Consider the following 14881-nt stretch of genomic DNA (forward strand, 5'->3'; position numbering starts at 1 on the left):
GCATGCACTTACTTTGACACTTCAACTTTGAGTTCTATTTCTTTCTTCTCTAATTCTAGAATTCGTTGCCTATCAGCATCACTCACCGCCTTGCTCACACTGTCAGCTAATTCATCTCTTAACATTTGTTCCACCTTCTGTGCATCCAAGTTGATTTTGGTAAGCTAAAAAAAGTAATCAAATATTCAAATATACAAGATGGGGGGTTGTGTGTGTGCTAGGAATGCAACTCAGGGCCTGCTGTACCACTGGGCTGTCCCTCAAGACACATCCGTTTGGATAAAGCTTTTCCTATAATTCACCTTTCAGAATATTATAGTCTGATTTAATTTTCTGTAATTTAGAGAGTGGATAAAGAGAGGAAACACTTGGGAATAAATTATGGAACATACAGTTACAGTTTAAACTTCTCAAGGTAATTTATATTAGGCAATTCATAGTATCTGAATCTGTTATTCTTACTTTGCTTGGGTTTCAGTACACTCATTGTATTTTACTTCGGTATATATAAATACACTTGAATTAGTTAATAAGCTCATTAATAGACAGCTAGTGACTTGAACAAAAACAACATTATGCTCTGGATAATGTGAATTTCCCAAAGTATGCCAATATTGTAAGTATTGTTTAATCATAAAATGTTGAACATTTACAAACTGTACAGTAATACTGTCAGCTCAATGATTCTGACCACTTTAAAAATTTCAAAGATCTCTCTTTAGAATGCAAAGTTTCAAAAAGTAGAGATTATTGCCTGTTTTGTTTCTTGCCATTCTTCACTCCCAGATGGGATGTGGTATGTAACAGACAACTGAATAAATACTTGTTAAATCAGGGGTTGACAGTGGAAAGCATTTTGTCACTGTATAGTTAATACCTTTTTATACATTAAAACTAACAATGTAACACTGATATGAAAGAACTCATTTGAGAAAAAGCTGCACTATATTTTAAACAATTCAGATTTTATAATACTAAATAGATCTCATTTGTTGCATAAAACACAAGTACTATACTAATGTGCCACTTTAGTGATACAAACGCTTTAACAATACAATGTCTACATAAATTCCTTACCCTCTAATTGCATGATAAAAAATTTAATATCAAACCTCAGCAAATTTGGTTTCCAATTCAAAATTACGTTCTTCCATTTGCTTTAATGAAGTCCTTAAATGTTCATACATTTTTTGACAATGCTCAGCCCGCTGCCTTTCATTTAATTCCTTCATTTCCAACATAGTGATTTTTTTTGAAATAGATACAATGTCACTGTTGGTTATTGATTTCTTTGCTTTATCCATGTTAGATTCATTTCCTGTGCACAACAGTACTTAAATCAATCTTGTTTATTTCAAAATTATTTTAGATGTTATAAATAAGAAAAAGTAATAGAGTAATAAGGTACTGAGCTTTTTTAACCATGACAGACTGGATTCTATCCTTAGCTTGGTTATTTCTTGCGAATCTGACATCTATTCTATTCAATGCCTATGGAATTTGTTCTTTATCAGACAATAATATTCTACAAGGAAATGCTGAAACAGCAATGTAAATGTTCTAGTGTAAAAATGTCACATGTAGAAAAAAAGGTAAACAAACATACTTTTATAGGAAGAATGTAAACTGTATGAGAACCAAAAGTATAAAGCAATATTAATTTGTGAATATAAATGCAATGATTTGATTTTTAAGATAACAGTGAGACAAGCTAAATAGTAAAATACGAAGACATAACATTTAAGAGACTACCAAATAGGATCTAAAACCATGGATATTATTTAGCCTTTGAACACATCTGATAGCAAATATTTTATATTCTTTTAATAGCTGCTATACATAGCTAATTAAAAGGTTTGTCTTTGGACATAAAACTGATTAAATGGGGGTCATAAGCCCTGGTTAACCATGAAAAGAAATCTCACAGAAGTGTCATTAGTTACCTATTTTTTGGTGAGAGAAAAACACATTTTCTTTTGCATAGTAGACATATGCCAGAAAAATAATTTTTATACTGTTTTTTAGAGACTCAAAACTCATGTTTAGGGTGGCCAATTATTTGATAGAATTAAGTATGATTCACTTTTTAAGCAGTATTTTATGATGCCAACAAAAACTCTGTATTTTTCTAATTCTGTAATTTCAAGTTTCACAACTGGATTTCTTAAAGTAATAAATTTTTTGAACAATCATAAAAGATGTGAAAAACCACAAAGGACAAAATCCATACTAAAAATAAATATACAAAGGGCATAAGTCTCCTTCTGTATTCCATACTGTGCTGACTTCCAAAAAATAAAGGGGAACATGTGACATGGTCTGTAGCAGATCAGCCATCTGATATGGTAAACGTAATGAGGTGATTTATTTAAATTAAGACACAAGGATGGCTAAGAGGAAATTCAGAAGAGTTCTTACAACTTAAACCAGGGTCTGGGACCCGGGGATATAACTCAGCGGTGCAGCACTTGCCTGAGATGCACAAGGCCCAGCATCATTAAAAATAAATAAATACATAAAACCAAAAATTTCATGTCACTGGTATAAAGCCATGCATGAAGAGATTAGATAACAAAAAAATTAAAGAATTTCTATAAAAATTTGGCAGTTGTTAAAGGGAGACTAAAACACAGAACCTATTTAAGTTTTAGGTACAACTCTTGTACAAGCTATTATTAAAAAATACGGTAAAACTTTAAACTTTTAAAAATTTTATTATAATCACAGATATAACTGTTAACTCCCCTCAGAATCATCTTGCTTCAAATACACTTGTCCCATCATTCTTGCCTCCATTTTGGGGGAGCCGGGGGAGGCACAGGTCTCACTACGTAGTTCAGGCGGACCTTGAACCATGGCACACTGGCCTCACACTCACAGCTGTCTCCCACCTTAGCCTCTCAAATGCAGGAATTACAGGCGCATGCCACCGTGAAACTGTACTGTGCGTTTATTTTGATCAGGCCATTCCTGCCACCTTTGCACCAGTCCTAGAAGTCCTCTGTCATGTCTTTAGTTGCAGTATCTATTATGCCTGCCTTGATATCTTAGTCTTTAGATATGTTTACATTGCATGGTCATTTCGACTTTGCAGAAGAACCAGAAGTTGCATGTAACATATCTGGTGAAATAAATTGGATAAGAACACATCACAATTATTTTATGAGTCTGTCTTTTCATTAGATGACACTCAGCAGTGGCATTAACCAAATTATTGATATACTTTTTTAAAACATCAAAAAGAACTTTCAGAACTACTTTAGAAAGTGGTAAAAAAGTTGGAAAATTCTGAGGAGGATTAATGGCAATGTGTCTTTTACTGAAATTAATTTAAATTAATTTAAACATTTATCTATTTTAACCACCATTGTATCTTAGGTCAAATGATGTCTTCTTCATGTAAAGAGCTACATAGAAGTCAATTCATAGTTAATCTCTAATTCAATTAAAATTTTTATTTCTAAAAGTAGCTTATCTTAAATTTACCAAAGTGAGGCCTCTTTAGGCCAAATGTTTTATCATCCATTTAATAAAACAGCTGTATTTGACAACAGAAACACTGAAGGGTATTAGAGCTCTAAGGGATAGGAAACAAAAACACCTTACTCATAGTAGCAAATTGGTCTGACACAAAACACAATGCTATGGATAAATTATTAAAATGCTATGAACAAGCCTACCCACTTGAGAAACTGATATGGAAAACCCTAGCAAAAGCCCAAAGATTTCAATACCATGAACGAAATCACAGACATTTCAACACTTTCTGGGACAGCAATACCTCTATTCAAGACACATGAAGATGTTAAATGCATCTACAAATCACAGCAAAAGTAAGAAAAGCCAGTGATTTAACTATATGCAGTTAACAGTAGGGTAACAGTATTGTATGGTAAGTAAAACAGGAATATTTAATCAAACCTGATGAATATAGTATAAAATAATGTTTATTATAATTTGAAAAATACATAATATATAAGAATACATAAGAAAATGTGAGAATACAGTTGTATGACTATGGATAGTACATTCTTTTAAAATTTTCTTGATTTTTACAGTGATCTTTTAATGTAAAAATATCCAATGATATATAACTAGTTTAACATCACATTCAAGAGAAAACTCATATACTACTAAAATACAGGTTATTTAAAATTACCACTAGTTTTAATTGGTAAATTATTTGTAATATCTAATGCGTAGTTGTAAAGTTTTAATATATATGATTTCATTGGGAACAAATTTAAGTACTAAACACCAAATTTTGATAATTTGTTCAGAGTAGTATTCATTAACTGTCTATTAATTGAACTGTTAGGCAGATATTATTTTTTTAAGCTAAATACAGTCTTTTGACACAAAAAAAATAATTTTAACAGAAAAACTAACAAATGTTAGTTCCTAAACATTTTATATTATGAGTAGTAATACTTACTTAATTTACTATCTTGTTCCCAGGCTTGTTCAATAGTATAAAGTTTTTCCTTGGTAATCTCTAGTTCTTTATTTATACAATCAATTTGCTCTTTTAAAGATCCATTTTCACACTAAATAAAAGACATATCACAGGTATGTCTACACTGTTATTCGGACCAATACACAGAAATGCCATGTATTAACTTTATGCTTTGTCTCCTAAAATTTATAATTTGGTATTTTATAACATAGACTTCCCCCATACGTAGAACACACACATACACACCCTAATATATTATCTTTAAATAATCACCAAAATCTTCTAGTATGTGGCTCAAACTGACATGAAATTGTACTGCATGTTTATTTTGATCATTCTGGATTCTCAGGGATTCTACCACCTTCACAGACTGGTGTTTAGTCCCCTCATCAGTGGTTACTGAGTATCTTAAGATGCTATCAGTGACAGGTGCTAGAGTTTACTGCGGAAAGATACAGAACTCTGGCTTTCATAGACTTCTCCACTAGGGCCTGTGTATGTGTACATGGCAGGAGCTGGACAGGGTGTGAAAGAGAAACAAACACGTATATAAACAAAAAATGCTTTAAAAATTAAAGACCAAAAAAAAAAGGATAAACAAGGTACTGGGCCAAAATATAATATAAGGAAGCATAATTAGAAAGACATGATTGAAGAAGATCCTAACCACCAGAAAGGTGGTTTAAAAGCAAAGGTACAAGAGCCATCCTACTAAGAAACTGGTCATGAAAAGAGCTGATGTGCTAGTGAACCTCGATGTTATAAAACAAGAAAAGTTTGAAATACTGGACGACTAGCAAAGGAAAAACGGCCTGAAGGAGGAAAATATTTAGAATATTAAAGAACCTGAGCAGAAATAGTAAAAATAAGAGTGAAAAAAGTATGCCTTTATCTGTAATCCTTGTGGGCCAAAAGGTGTTTTAGATTTTGGAATTTTTCAGATTTTTAAATATTTGGATCTAGTTTATCACTGCATCTTCTCTAATCTGAAAATATGAAATCTGAATTGCTCTATATCAGACTAACAGAGAAGAGTGGTGTGGAAAGGAAAGGATGGTTATTTAAGGACACTTCCTCCTCTGATTACAACATGTTTTGTGCTCCCTTGTTAAGTGGGTGGCTGAAATAAGGTTGATTCAACTAAATCATATTAGCAGGTCATCCTGAAGTCATTCTGCAGTTATAAATACATAATATGTTGTATAATACTTAAAAACAAAATACAATGAAATTGTATGTGTGAATTTTACCTCTGTTAAATTTATATAAATAAACTCAAGTTTTAATAAAACTTGCAAAATCCTCTGAAACACAAATGACTACACAAAGGCTGCAGTATCTCAAGATTTGGGAGAATCACACAAACTTACCTCCAGGTGTTCCAAGTTACTTGTTCTTTGAACAAGCATATTATCTTTTTGCAAGATGTCCCTGTATTTAGCAGTCAGCTCATTATATTGTTTATTGGCCAGTTCTAGTTCAGACAAAGAAACACTATTATCTATAACTTTTTGGAAAGCTGCAATCTTGAAAATGGCCATTTCCTACACAAAGAAGAATATACCATATTAATGTATTTTTTTTTCTGGAAAACATGTATTCCTACATCACTATAGTCCCAAAGCAATGTGGCCCAAAGTCATGCATTGAAATTTCTAAAACTGTGAGCAAAAATGCAGTTCTCCTCTAACACAATGTTCACAATGCTCTCAAAATTATAAAAACTTATTAAAGACATAAGTATAATTACTAACACTAAAACGTCTGAACTTTTAGTTGTGTCCATTAAGTAAATTTCTCTGTGATAAGCACAAATTACAGGGACAAATAAGTGAAAGCGATAGAAGCTTATTAAGAAGTGCGCAATGAATACCCCAACATATGAGGGGAGGAAAATACACAACTTGTGGTTATAATTCATTCTGAAGTACAGTGATGACAGAAAAATACTTGTAATGGTGCTTCGGATTTAACAGTCACAGCTTCTCCCTTCACCTGCATAAGCATACACAATTCTACTTTGCCCTGGGAAATTTGGTTTCATTCTGGGGAGGCAGAGGAGGTAGAGAATGTAGGGGTAAACAGTATTGTTTCCCATCCTTTAAAAACCCTTTTTTTTTTTTGGCTTCTGAACAGTTATACACATGTGTGTACACAAAACTCAGTTTGAAAAATCAAGTTGAAGATGAAGATAATTCAAGTTCTTTTTTCCTTTCTACATCAATACCAACTGTATTTGCTAACATTCTCAAGAAAGAATATTCTAAAAAAACTATGAAAATGAAAACAAGAATATTTTCTACATCTAAAAATTTCCTTAATCTATGTTTCAACAAAAATAGTTTTCATATTTTTCTTGACGTATCAGAACTCAGCTTTCAGATCACACTAAAAAGAATTTAAAATGTAAACATTTTATGTTCAAATTCAATAAAAATGAAAAAAATTAATCTCTAACATTAAAAATGATGGAAAATAAATAAGCCTAACTATATACCAACCATGATATAACTACATGAAGGGGAACATTATTTTAAGTAACTGTAAAATACATTACTTTGCTTGTATATCCTTAATGAGATATACTCTAAAAAAATAAAAACTGTAAGGATATCTTAAACTACAGTAGTTTTAATTGGCTATTTTCAAAGGCATGTATATATACTGTAGCATAAAAAAATAATCACTTTGAGGTTAATAGCCAAGAATTTCTATTTAAAACATGTAAGTACAGAATTTAAGGTTTGGAAAAAATCTGTATCACTTACCTACCCCAAGGTAAATTTGAACTGGAAGTAATAAAATGAACTCATGGTTTAAATATACACGTATTTCTTAACTTGTCCTCTGAGGTGACTACTAGCAATGACATTCCCAGAACAATGACTCCTAGTGATCAGTTTTTGGTACCTAATTGCATTCCCTTTTAGAAAAAAACAGACGCCTTTAGTGAAACTGCTTGTTCTAAGTACATCTAGAACATTCTGCTGTGTAATGTAGCTGGTTCAAAGACTAATGGATTCTTGTCAAAAGAATGTAACAGTCTATGACAAGCTTTAAAAGGTTCTCTTTGGTCTAAGTTAAGACTAAAGAACAAGGACTTCAACTGACTAAAACACGTTGAATATTGAAAAGTCTAAGTCTGCTTGTACCTAAAGAAGGGAAAATTCAGGGAGAATAACACAAGTAGAACATGCTCTGAATTCTGAAAACTGGTAATTAAAAAGAAGGAATGAAGAAGTGGTTTGCCTTTGCAGGAGGAACTATACTTTAAGATAACCAAACAGAATGAAGTAACGAGAGAAAGCTCTTTATGGTACAAAAGGACGTTTGATAGCACAAATACTAAAATTAGAACAACAGAATGCTGCTAATGAAAAAGCACAATATAACTAGAGAATCATAATTTTTGCAATTCTAAATGAAATAATTGAGTCAGACAACAATTGTCAGTGCATGCTAAAATCACTCTAAGGGAGCCTGGAGTGATGGCTCACGCTTGTAATCCCAGCACTCGGGAAGCTGAGGCAGGAGTGTGGGCTACAAAGTGCGTTCAAGGCTAGTGTGAAATGCAAAGTGAAGCACTGGCTCAGAAAGACAAAAGTCAGTTCTAAGGGTAGTACTAAAATACCACCGAATCACTTAACAGGAAGAGTACATGGCTGTCCTCAACAGAATAATCAATCATAAAACATGAAACAATCAGCTTATATTTCGAAGTGATGCAATATACTTCACAGTGCAAAGCATTACTTATGAAGGATTACTGCCAAAAATGTTTAACTTGAATCTAACAAAGGCTTTGGAACTTTTAGTAAATATAAGACACAGAAGAACAAAAAATAAATTACAAAACACATATACACAAACAAATAAATCAGATAAATGTAACAATTTTCAGAGAAAGAAATAAAGGAGGCTCTGTATTACAAAAATTTATGCTGTCATATCCAAATTCAATAAAAGCATGACTCTATCTGAAATACGTAAAATTAAAGAAATATACAGAGTCTGAACATTAAGTAAATTAGAAGATTACTGTCAGTTTTTCAGGTAAGAAAAAGTTATTGTGGTCTACAAGAAGGACTTTGCATATTAGAAGTGCATATAAAACTATTTAGGGGAGAAATACCTGTAATTAAAATAGTTCTATAAAAATATGAATATGGCAAAATGCTAAAAAATATTAACTAATAATGCTGATGATAGCAGTTCACAAATCTATCCTATCTTCTGTACACTTAAAATTTTTTGTCAAACCAAAACAGGACAAAAATTACAAATACCTTAAATCTTTGTAAACATCCAATTTTCTCACAAACTTCAGCCTCCATGGACATCAAGTCATTCTTTTGTCTCCCATTTTCCTTTCTAAGCTGGCGCTCCGTTTCTGCTAAGGCTGTATACTGCCTTATAAGGGACTTTTCATTCACTTGCAAAACCGTGATTTTTCTACTATTTTCTGAAAGTGTTTTTTTCATTTCATCGGAATCCATCTGAAGAGCATTGAGCAAATTCTGCAAAAACACATTGATGTTCTTTATTAAGCCTAGCCATTCTAGTTTACACACTATTGTATACTGCTATTAAAAGTATTTTACTTACATTATATTCTTTTACTTTTATAGCATCTTGTTGGATCTGACCCTCAAGTTTTCTCTTTTCTTCTTTTATTATTTCAGATTCTGTTTTCCAGTTCTCCTTTTCACTAAAAAGAGCAAAACAACAACCAAAAACACATCAAACCCCATAATATTTTTCACCATGTCAAGAGCTAACTTAGGTTATGGAAATGTAATGTTTTCCTAATACAAAATACATTCTAGCTACTCAGTATCTAACACACAGCAAGTTAAAATTTCACACAGCAAGGGTTTGCCTAGAATTACTTAAGTAAATGCAGAAGTTATTGTAGCAAATAATTCATTTTTCCCTGATTTATCACTCTAAAAGGATTATATATAATGACTTATTCTGAGTCTACATAAAAAATATATAAGGTAAGTGTACAATGTATTTGAGAAAATAAGCCAGGTTATTTGAAGTCTGGTTCAAAGACCAATGGGTTTTTATTAAAAGTACATAATAGCAGTTTTTTAAGGGATCAAAGTCGATCCAACAGAATAATCAATTCAAAGCTGAATCTTATAAATATTTTAGTTATGTTAGGAAAATAACCATTACCCTAAACTAATTGTGGAAACCAAGTGTCAACTTATAACCTTGGTCTTATTTGAATGTTGAATACTTAAAAAATACTCAAAATGCAATATTAGAAATCATCAAACTTAAATGCAAAAGGACACAAAATTTCAGTTAGGAGGAACAAGTTCACGAGATCTATTATGTACACCATGCTGACAAGTTAATATAGCTTATACTTAGAAATTGCTAACAGGAGATTTCAAACGTTCTCCCCACCAAAAAAAAAAAAAAAAAGAAATGTGAGATGACACATACATTGAATGTCTTCATTTAGCCACTTCACAATTTATACATATATCAAATATCATATTCTATTCCAGAAACATATTTTTCAATGAAAAAAGTAAAATGTACTAACAAATTTATTCTTAAAAAGGTGTGCAAGAAATTGTTGCCCTTACAAGAGACATACTACAACCACTTTTACTCTACTTAGCATAAACCAATCATGGGGGCATCATTTTCTTTATCACTGAGTGGGTGACCCTTGGATGTACAACCTAATTGCTAATGAGACCAGAGTGCAAGCAGTGAAAATGTCTCAGAAAAAGTCTTACATACAAATGAAAATGATATGGAAAAAATGTTCTTCACTAAGTATGGTTCCGTCTTCCCTAAACTTTCGCAACTCTTTTATACCCATTGTAGGAGCTAACAATACACAGATATGCGAGCCTGTGTTTCTTGTTACAGTTGGATTTATTTTTTATTTTTTTATCAGTACCGGGGATTGACTCACGACTGCCTGTTTGCAAGGCAGGTGCTTATGCTGCTGAGCTAAATCCCCAGCCCCTACAATCGGATTTAAATCACCTTTATGAGGTATTTTAATTCCCAGTGAGGGTATCATTCTATGGATACTGATAAGATGGCAGAGATAAGGAATATGTTATTCCCTGTGAACATATACGTAATGATGGCAGCAATTAGTGATGCTGATGACATTTGCGAAGAATTCACGTGACATGAAAATGCATTCATCTTAGCGTTTTCATGCAATACTTCACTTATTTCATAACAACTCCATTAAAATATCACTGTTAGAATTTTACAGAAAAAGAAACTAAGATACGTAGAGCAACTTGCTTTCTACTTATCAAATGTTAAAGTCTAATTCAAAACAGGCAGAACAATCCCAGGACGTAGATCGGCTTGTGTCATATTCTTAACAAGTTACCAGTGGAGAGGGGTGACAGCAGGCAGGAATGAGAGGAACACCAACATATCTAAGTTTTTTTAATGTCAATTTCACTGTAAATAAAAATATACTACAGTAAATTTGTCAAGCTTTGCTAATACTTATACCTCAAATATTCTTTATATAATAAGCTTTGTTGATGACGAATTACTGCAAATTTTCTGTTATAGTCTTCAAGAGAATCTTCTAAATTCTTTAGCTTCTTTTCTTTATTTTCTAGTTCCTGAAAATTAGTTTAAAAACCAGAATTAAAAATATCAGGATACCTTCTGGATTTCAAGGTATAAATTTATATTTGAAAAAAATCATAGAAAAATACATAAAAGAAGGTCACCAAACCCATAAACAGCATAATTTACATGTTTTTAATTAATTTACATATTTATTTTTGCAGTACAGGGGATTAACCCCAGGGTCTTCACACTGAACTACAGAACTACATCCCCCATAACCCATCCCCCCTTAGATTTTATTTTGAGACAGGATCTCACTAAGTCACCAGGCTGTCCAGGTTGGCTTGAATTCATAATTGTCCTATCTTAGCATCCCAGACAGGATTACAAGTGTGTTCCACTATGCCCAGCTTAAATTAATTAGTTTTAACTGACATATAAAAAGATTAGAAAACTTTATATATTAATGAACAATGAGCAATGAACATGAGGTATGTCATTAATATATACAATTTTCTAATCTTTTTATATGCCAGCTAAAACTGATTCAACTTTTATCAGACAAAATAAACTATAGTCACCCCCAATCACTCAGTCAAATCATTTTGTGAACATATATTTTCATGCTCAAATTACCCTAATTATAACACTTTAAAGAAGAGGAAATCAAAACTTTAAAAGATTATATAAGGTATTTAACATAAAAATCCATTAGCACTGGCTGCATTTGGCAATGCTCTCCCAAGCAGACACGCTAAGCAAGGAGCCAAGTACTCTGCACAGATTCGGATCCGACGGCTGTGCTCAGAGCTGTCTGACTCTACGTGACACTTCTACCACTGTCACCAGATTGAGACTCAAAGATGGGTTTTGTCCCTTTGGACAGTTTTTCAGACTCCCAATCAGTGTTCTATAACCTACCGCAATGTTTCTATTTTAATATAATTAGGAAAAGCAAAACCTTATGACAATGACAAATGATAATAGTATATTGCCATGTTATTAATAAAGTTCCTATAAACTTTAATAAAGGACAATAAATCATAGTACTATAAATTTAAAAGTAATAAATAAAAGCAACAATATGAATTATCAAATAATAATCTGATAAATAGTTAAGCTTATTCTTACCTGACATTCCAATATTTGGGAAAATACTAATATAATTTCCAAATACAAAAGCAAGTATTTGACAATTCTAACTCAAGTAGTTCATTCATAATTAATCTAGCAGAAGGTAACAGAGGTGCTTATAATCAAAACATGTATTTTCATTGCTTCTGAACATATTTTTCTAATTATATTTGTACAATTAAATGCTTCAGGCATTTAAACTTGAAATGAAATAATAAAAGGTATCTTCCATTAGGCCGGATACATCTAATCTATGGCCTTCAAGCATATAGCCCTAGACAGGTAATAATGACGCCCCAAAAGAACATTAATGTAAAATTTCACATTATTCTGCGATGTTAGTAATACTTTTCAAGACTCAATTGTGCACTGCAGAGGGCAGTCTCTGTGGATGACAGCTGGAATGCTGCGTATGGAAGAGGGTGTACAGTTTAGCACCATTTCCACTTCCTGTGGCCACCACAGTCACTCAAATCAAAACAGGTATCTTTCAGACCTCGCATGTTTGTGTGGCTTTGCAAGTAAAATACAGTGATTACAAACAATAGCATTTCACCCCACTACCTGTGGAGGTGTGTGCCTGTGAAGACAGGCATATACTGTTATTAGGCAGACATGTAAATTTTAAACATTTTCTTAATTATCAAACTTAAGATTTCTTATGTTACTTCATAAAACAATTCAGTAGTTGTATAAAAGTTTTGTGACTTGTATACAATAATTGTATTATATATTTTGTATGCAGCCCCAGATAACTCATCTTCGCTCAACCTGGCTACGTAAGATAAAAGGCTGGATAGTCATGTACCAGGCTATTCCTAAGGCCCATGATATAAATAGTAAAACTGGGAAAAAATGACAAGTTGTGCAAGAATACCCTTGCTAACTTTTTAATAGATTAGCTAAAAATTTATAAGGAAAGAAGAGAAAACAATACACATTTTAGCTTAGACCTTTTTCTTACTGTTAATGAAAGGAATCAACATGATACCACAAGAAACTGAATCAGACTTTAGTCTCTTTAATTCTTCCTTTCTTAAGCAGTAATAAAAATAAGTATCCATTTGATTTATACTCCCTGCTTTATAGGAGCTACTTCTTGTTCTACATGTCAATCATATATTTCATATAAGATACGTGAACATAATCAGATTTAGGGAAGTGGAAGAACTGCCTGTACACCATTCCATTAACAATACAACACTTTAGTAACATGTCTCATCACTAATACTTGAGAATTCAAAGGAAGAGCTGAAGAATAAGTTAATAAGCATGCAATCAGTGATTTTTGTCATTCACATGTGAAACACTCAGTACCTGTAAGAGATGAATTAAATACTCATTCTGAGAGTTAATGATGTTAGCACTTGATGGTGCTATTCCATCAGGTAAGTCCACCCCTTTAAAAACAACATGAGATCCTTCTGATTGCCTTAGAAGATCAGTTTCTTTCTCAAGATGATCTATCTGGAAACAAATACAGAAAGAGAACCTGATCTCTTATATCAAAGAAAGACAAATTGAAAAGCAGTAGCTTACACTTTATACCATTTCAACTGAATATGTTTTTAAAGTAAAATAAATGACAAAAATTAAAAGATACTCTAATTTTCAAAATTAAATGATACCCTAAGTTTTAAATAAAATGCCTGTAAGACCTAAAATATTTTTGCTCTTTTTGTATTACAAGACACTTACTTTTCCACTTTATTTTGAACGAAAAGTTGGAAGTGTTGTTAATGTTGAAGTAATTAATTCCACGGAGATTTTATCACAAGCAACTAAAAATGAGGGTTTTTTTTTCTTCTAAACATCTTTTTGGCTTAGTGTTTTTTTTTTTTTTTCTTTCATAAAATTCTCACCTTTAAATTTGCTTTGGCCAACTGCTGTGAGTAATTTATAGCTTCCTTCCGAGATGCCTTGAGCTCTTGTCTTAATTCTTCATTTCTTCCAGTAAGTTGATCAACTTGGGCTTTCAAATGCACAGTAGGATCAAAGATTCCTTCTGCATTCTTTGATTCTATAGCCTAGGATAATTATATAGTATATAAAAAATATAGAGAGAAACAGCAAAGTCACAGTAAACAAAAATTTTCCTTCAATATGACATTTAATTATCTTGTCTGTCTTATGCCTAGTAACAAAAAAAATTTTCAGTGTCTTACTTATTTATGAATTTAAGTTAAACTTCAATAATAATTATTTCACCATGTGTTAAGGCTTGTGTCTAGCTGTTCTCCTAAAGCCTCATGCGGTCACAGATGGAGTTTTTCGGAGATGGCTGGATCTAAATAAAGCATGTGTTGCTGGCATTAACAGTGTGTGATTACCAAATCAGTCCACTGATTGGTTTGGCATAGTTCTGAGAGTGCATAATGGGAAGGCATACCCTGGGTGTGAGCGGTATCCACCTTAGGGGCGTGTAACCTGCACACAATATAACAGTTGGAGAGAGGGCTGCTGGCCTTGCTTGCTGCCTACTGCCATCTGCCTGCCATGAACTGTTTCTCTACAACGCCCTCCTTCCACACCACCTTCACTTGGAGTCAGCCAACTATGAACTGAAACTTTGACAAACTATGAGCTACAATAAGCCCTTCCTCTTTTAACTTTGAGTGAGAGGTATTTACCTCTCAGCACTGAGAAAAGTAACTAAGACAGCAAGCACAGTAATTACTTCATTATAGTAAGTAACAATACCTAGTTAATCTTAAC

The 14881-nt window shown here is 32.5% G+C and overlaps 1 protein-coding gene across 5 annotated transcripts in view; it reads right to left on the reverse strand.

Moving 5' to 3' along the window:
• The window catches only part of Cep290 (centrosomal protein 290), a 72433-nt gene that overhangs the window by 36408 nt on the left and 21144 nt on the right, over positions 1-14881 (reverse strand). For all 5 annotated transcript variants that reach the window (XM_063255268.1, XM_063255269.1, XM_063255267.1 and 2 more), the window contains 9 exons: positions 14029-14193; positions 13484-13633; positions 10967-11082; positions 9062-9164; positions 8743-8973; positions 5827-6000; positions 4436-4547; positions 1113-1318; positions 13-164 (listed from right to left, as the gene is read on the reverse strand). In XM_063255268.1, the coding sequence (XP_063111338.1) occupies positions 13-164; positions 1113-1318; positions 4436-4547; positions 5827-6000; positions 8743-8973; positions 9062-9164; positions 10967-11082; positions 13484-13633; positions 14029-14193 (1409 nt within the window). The remainder of the gene's footprint in view (positions 1-12; positions 165-1112; positions 1319-4435; positions 4548-5826; positions 6001-8742; positions 8974-9061; positions 9165-10966; positions 11083-13483; positions 13634-14028; positions 14194-14881) is intronic.

This window comes from Cavia porcellus, unplaced genomic scaffold (assembly GCF_034190915.1).
Source record: "Cavia porcellus strain 051 isolate PalLab524CR breed Dunkin Hartley unplaced genomic scaffold, mCavPor4.1 scaffold_8, whole genome shotgun sequence".
Taxonomy (NCBI): Eukaryota; Metazoa; Chordata; class Mammalia; order Rodentia; family Caviidae; genus Cavia; species Cavia porcellus.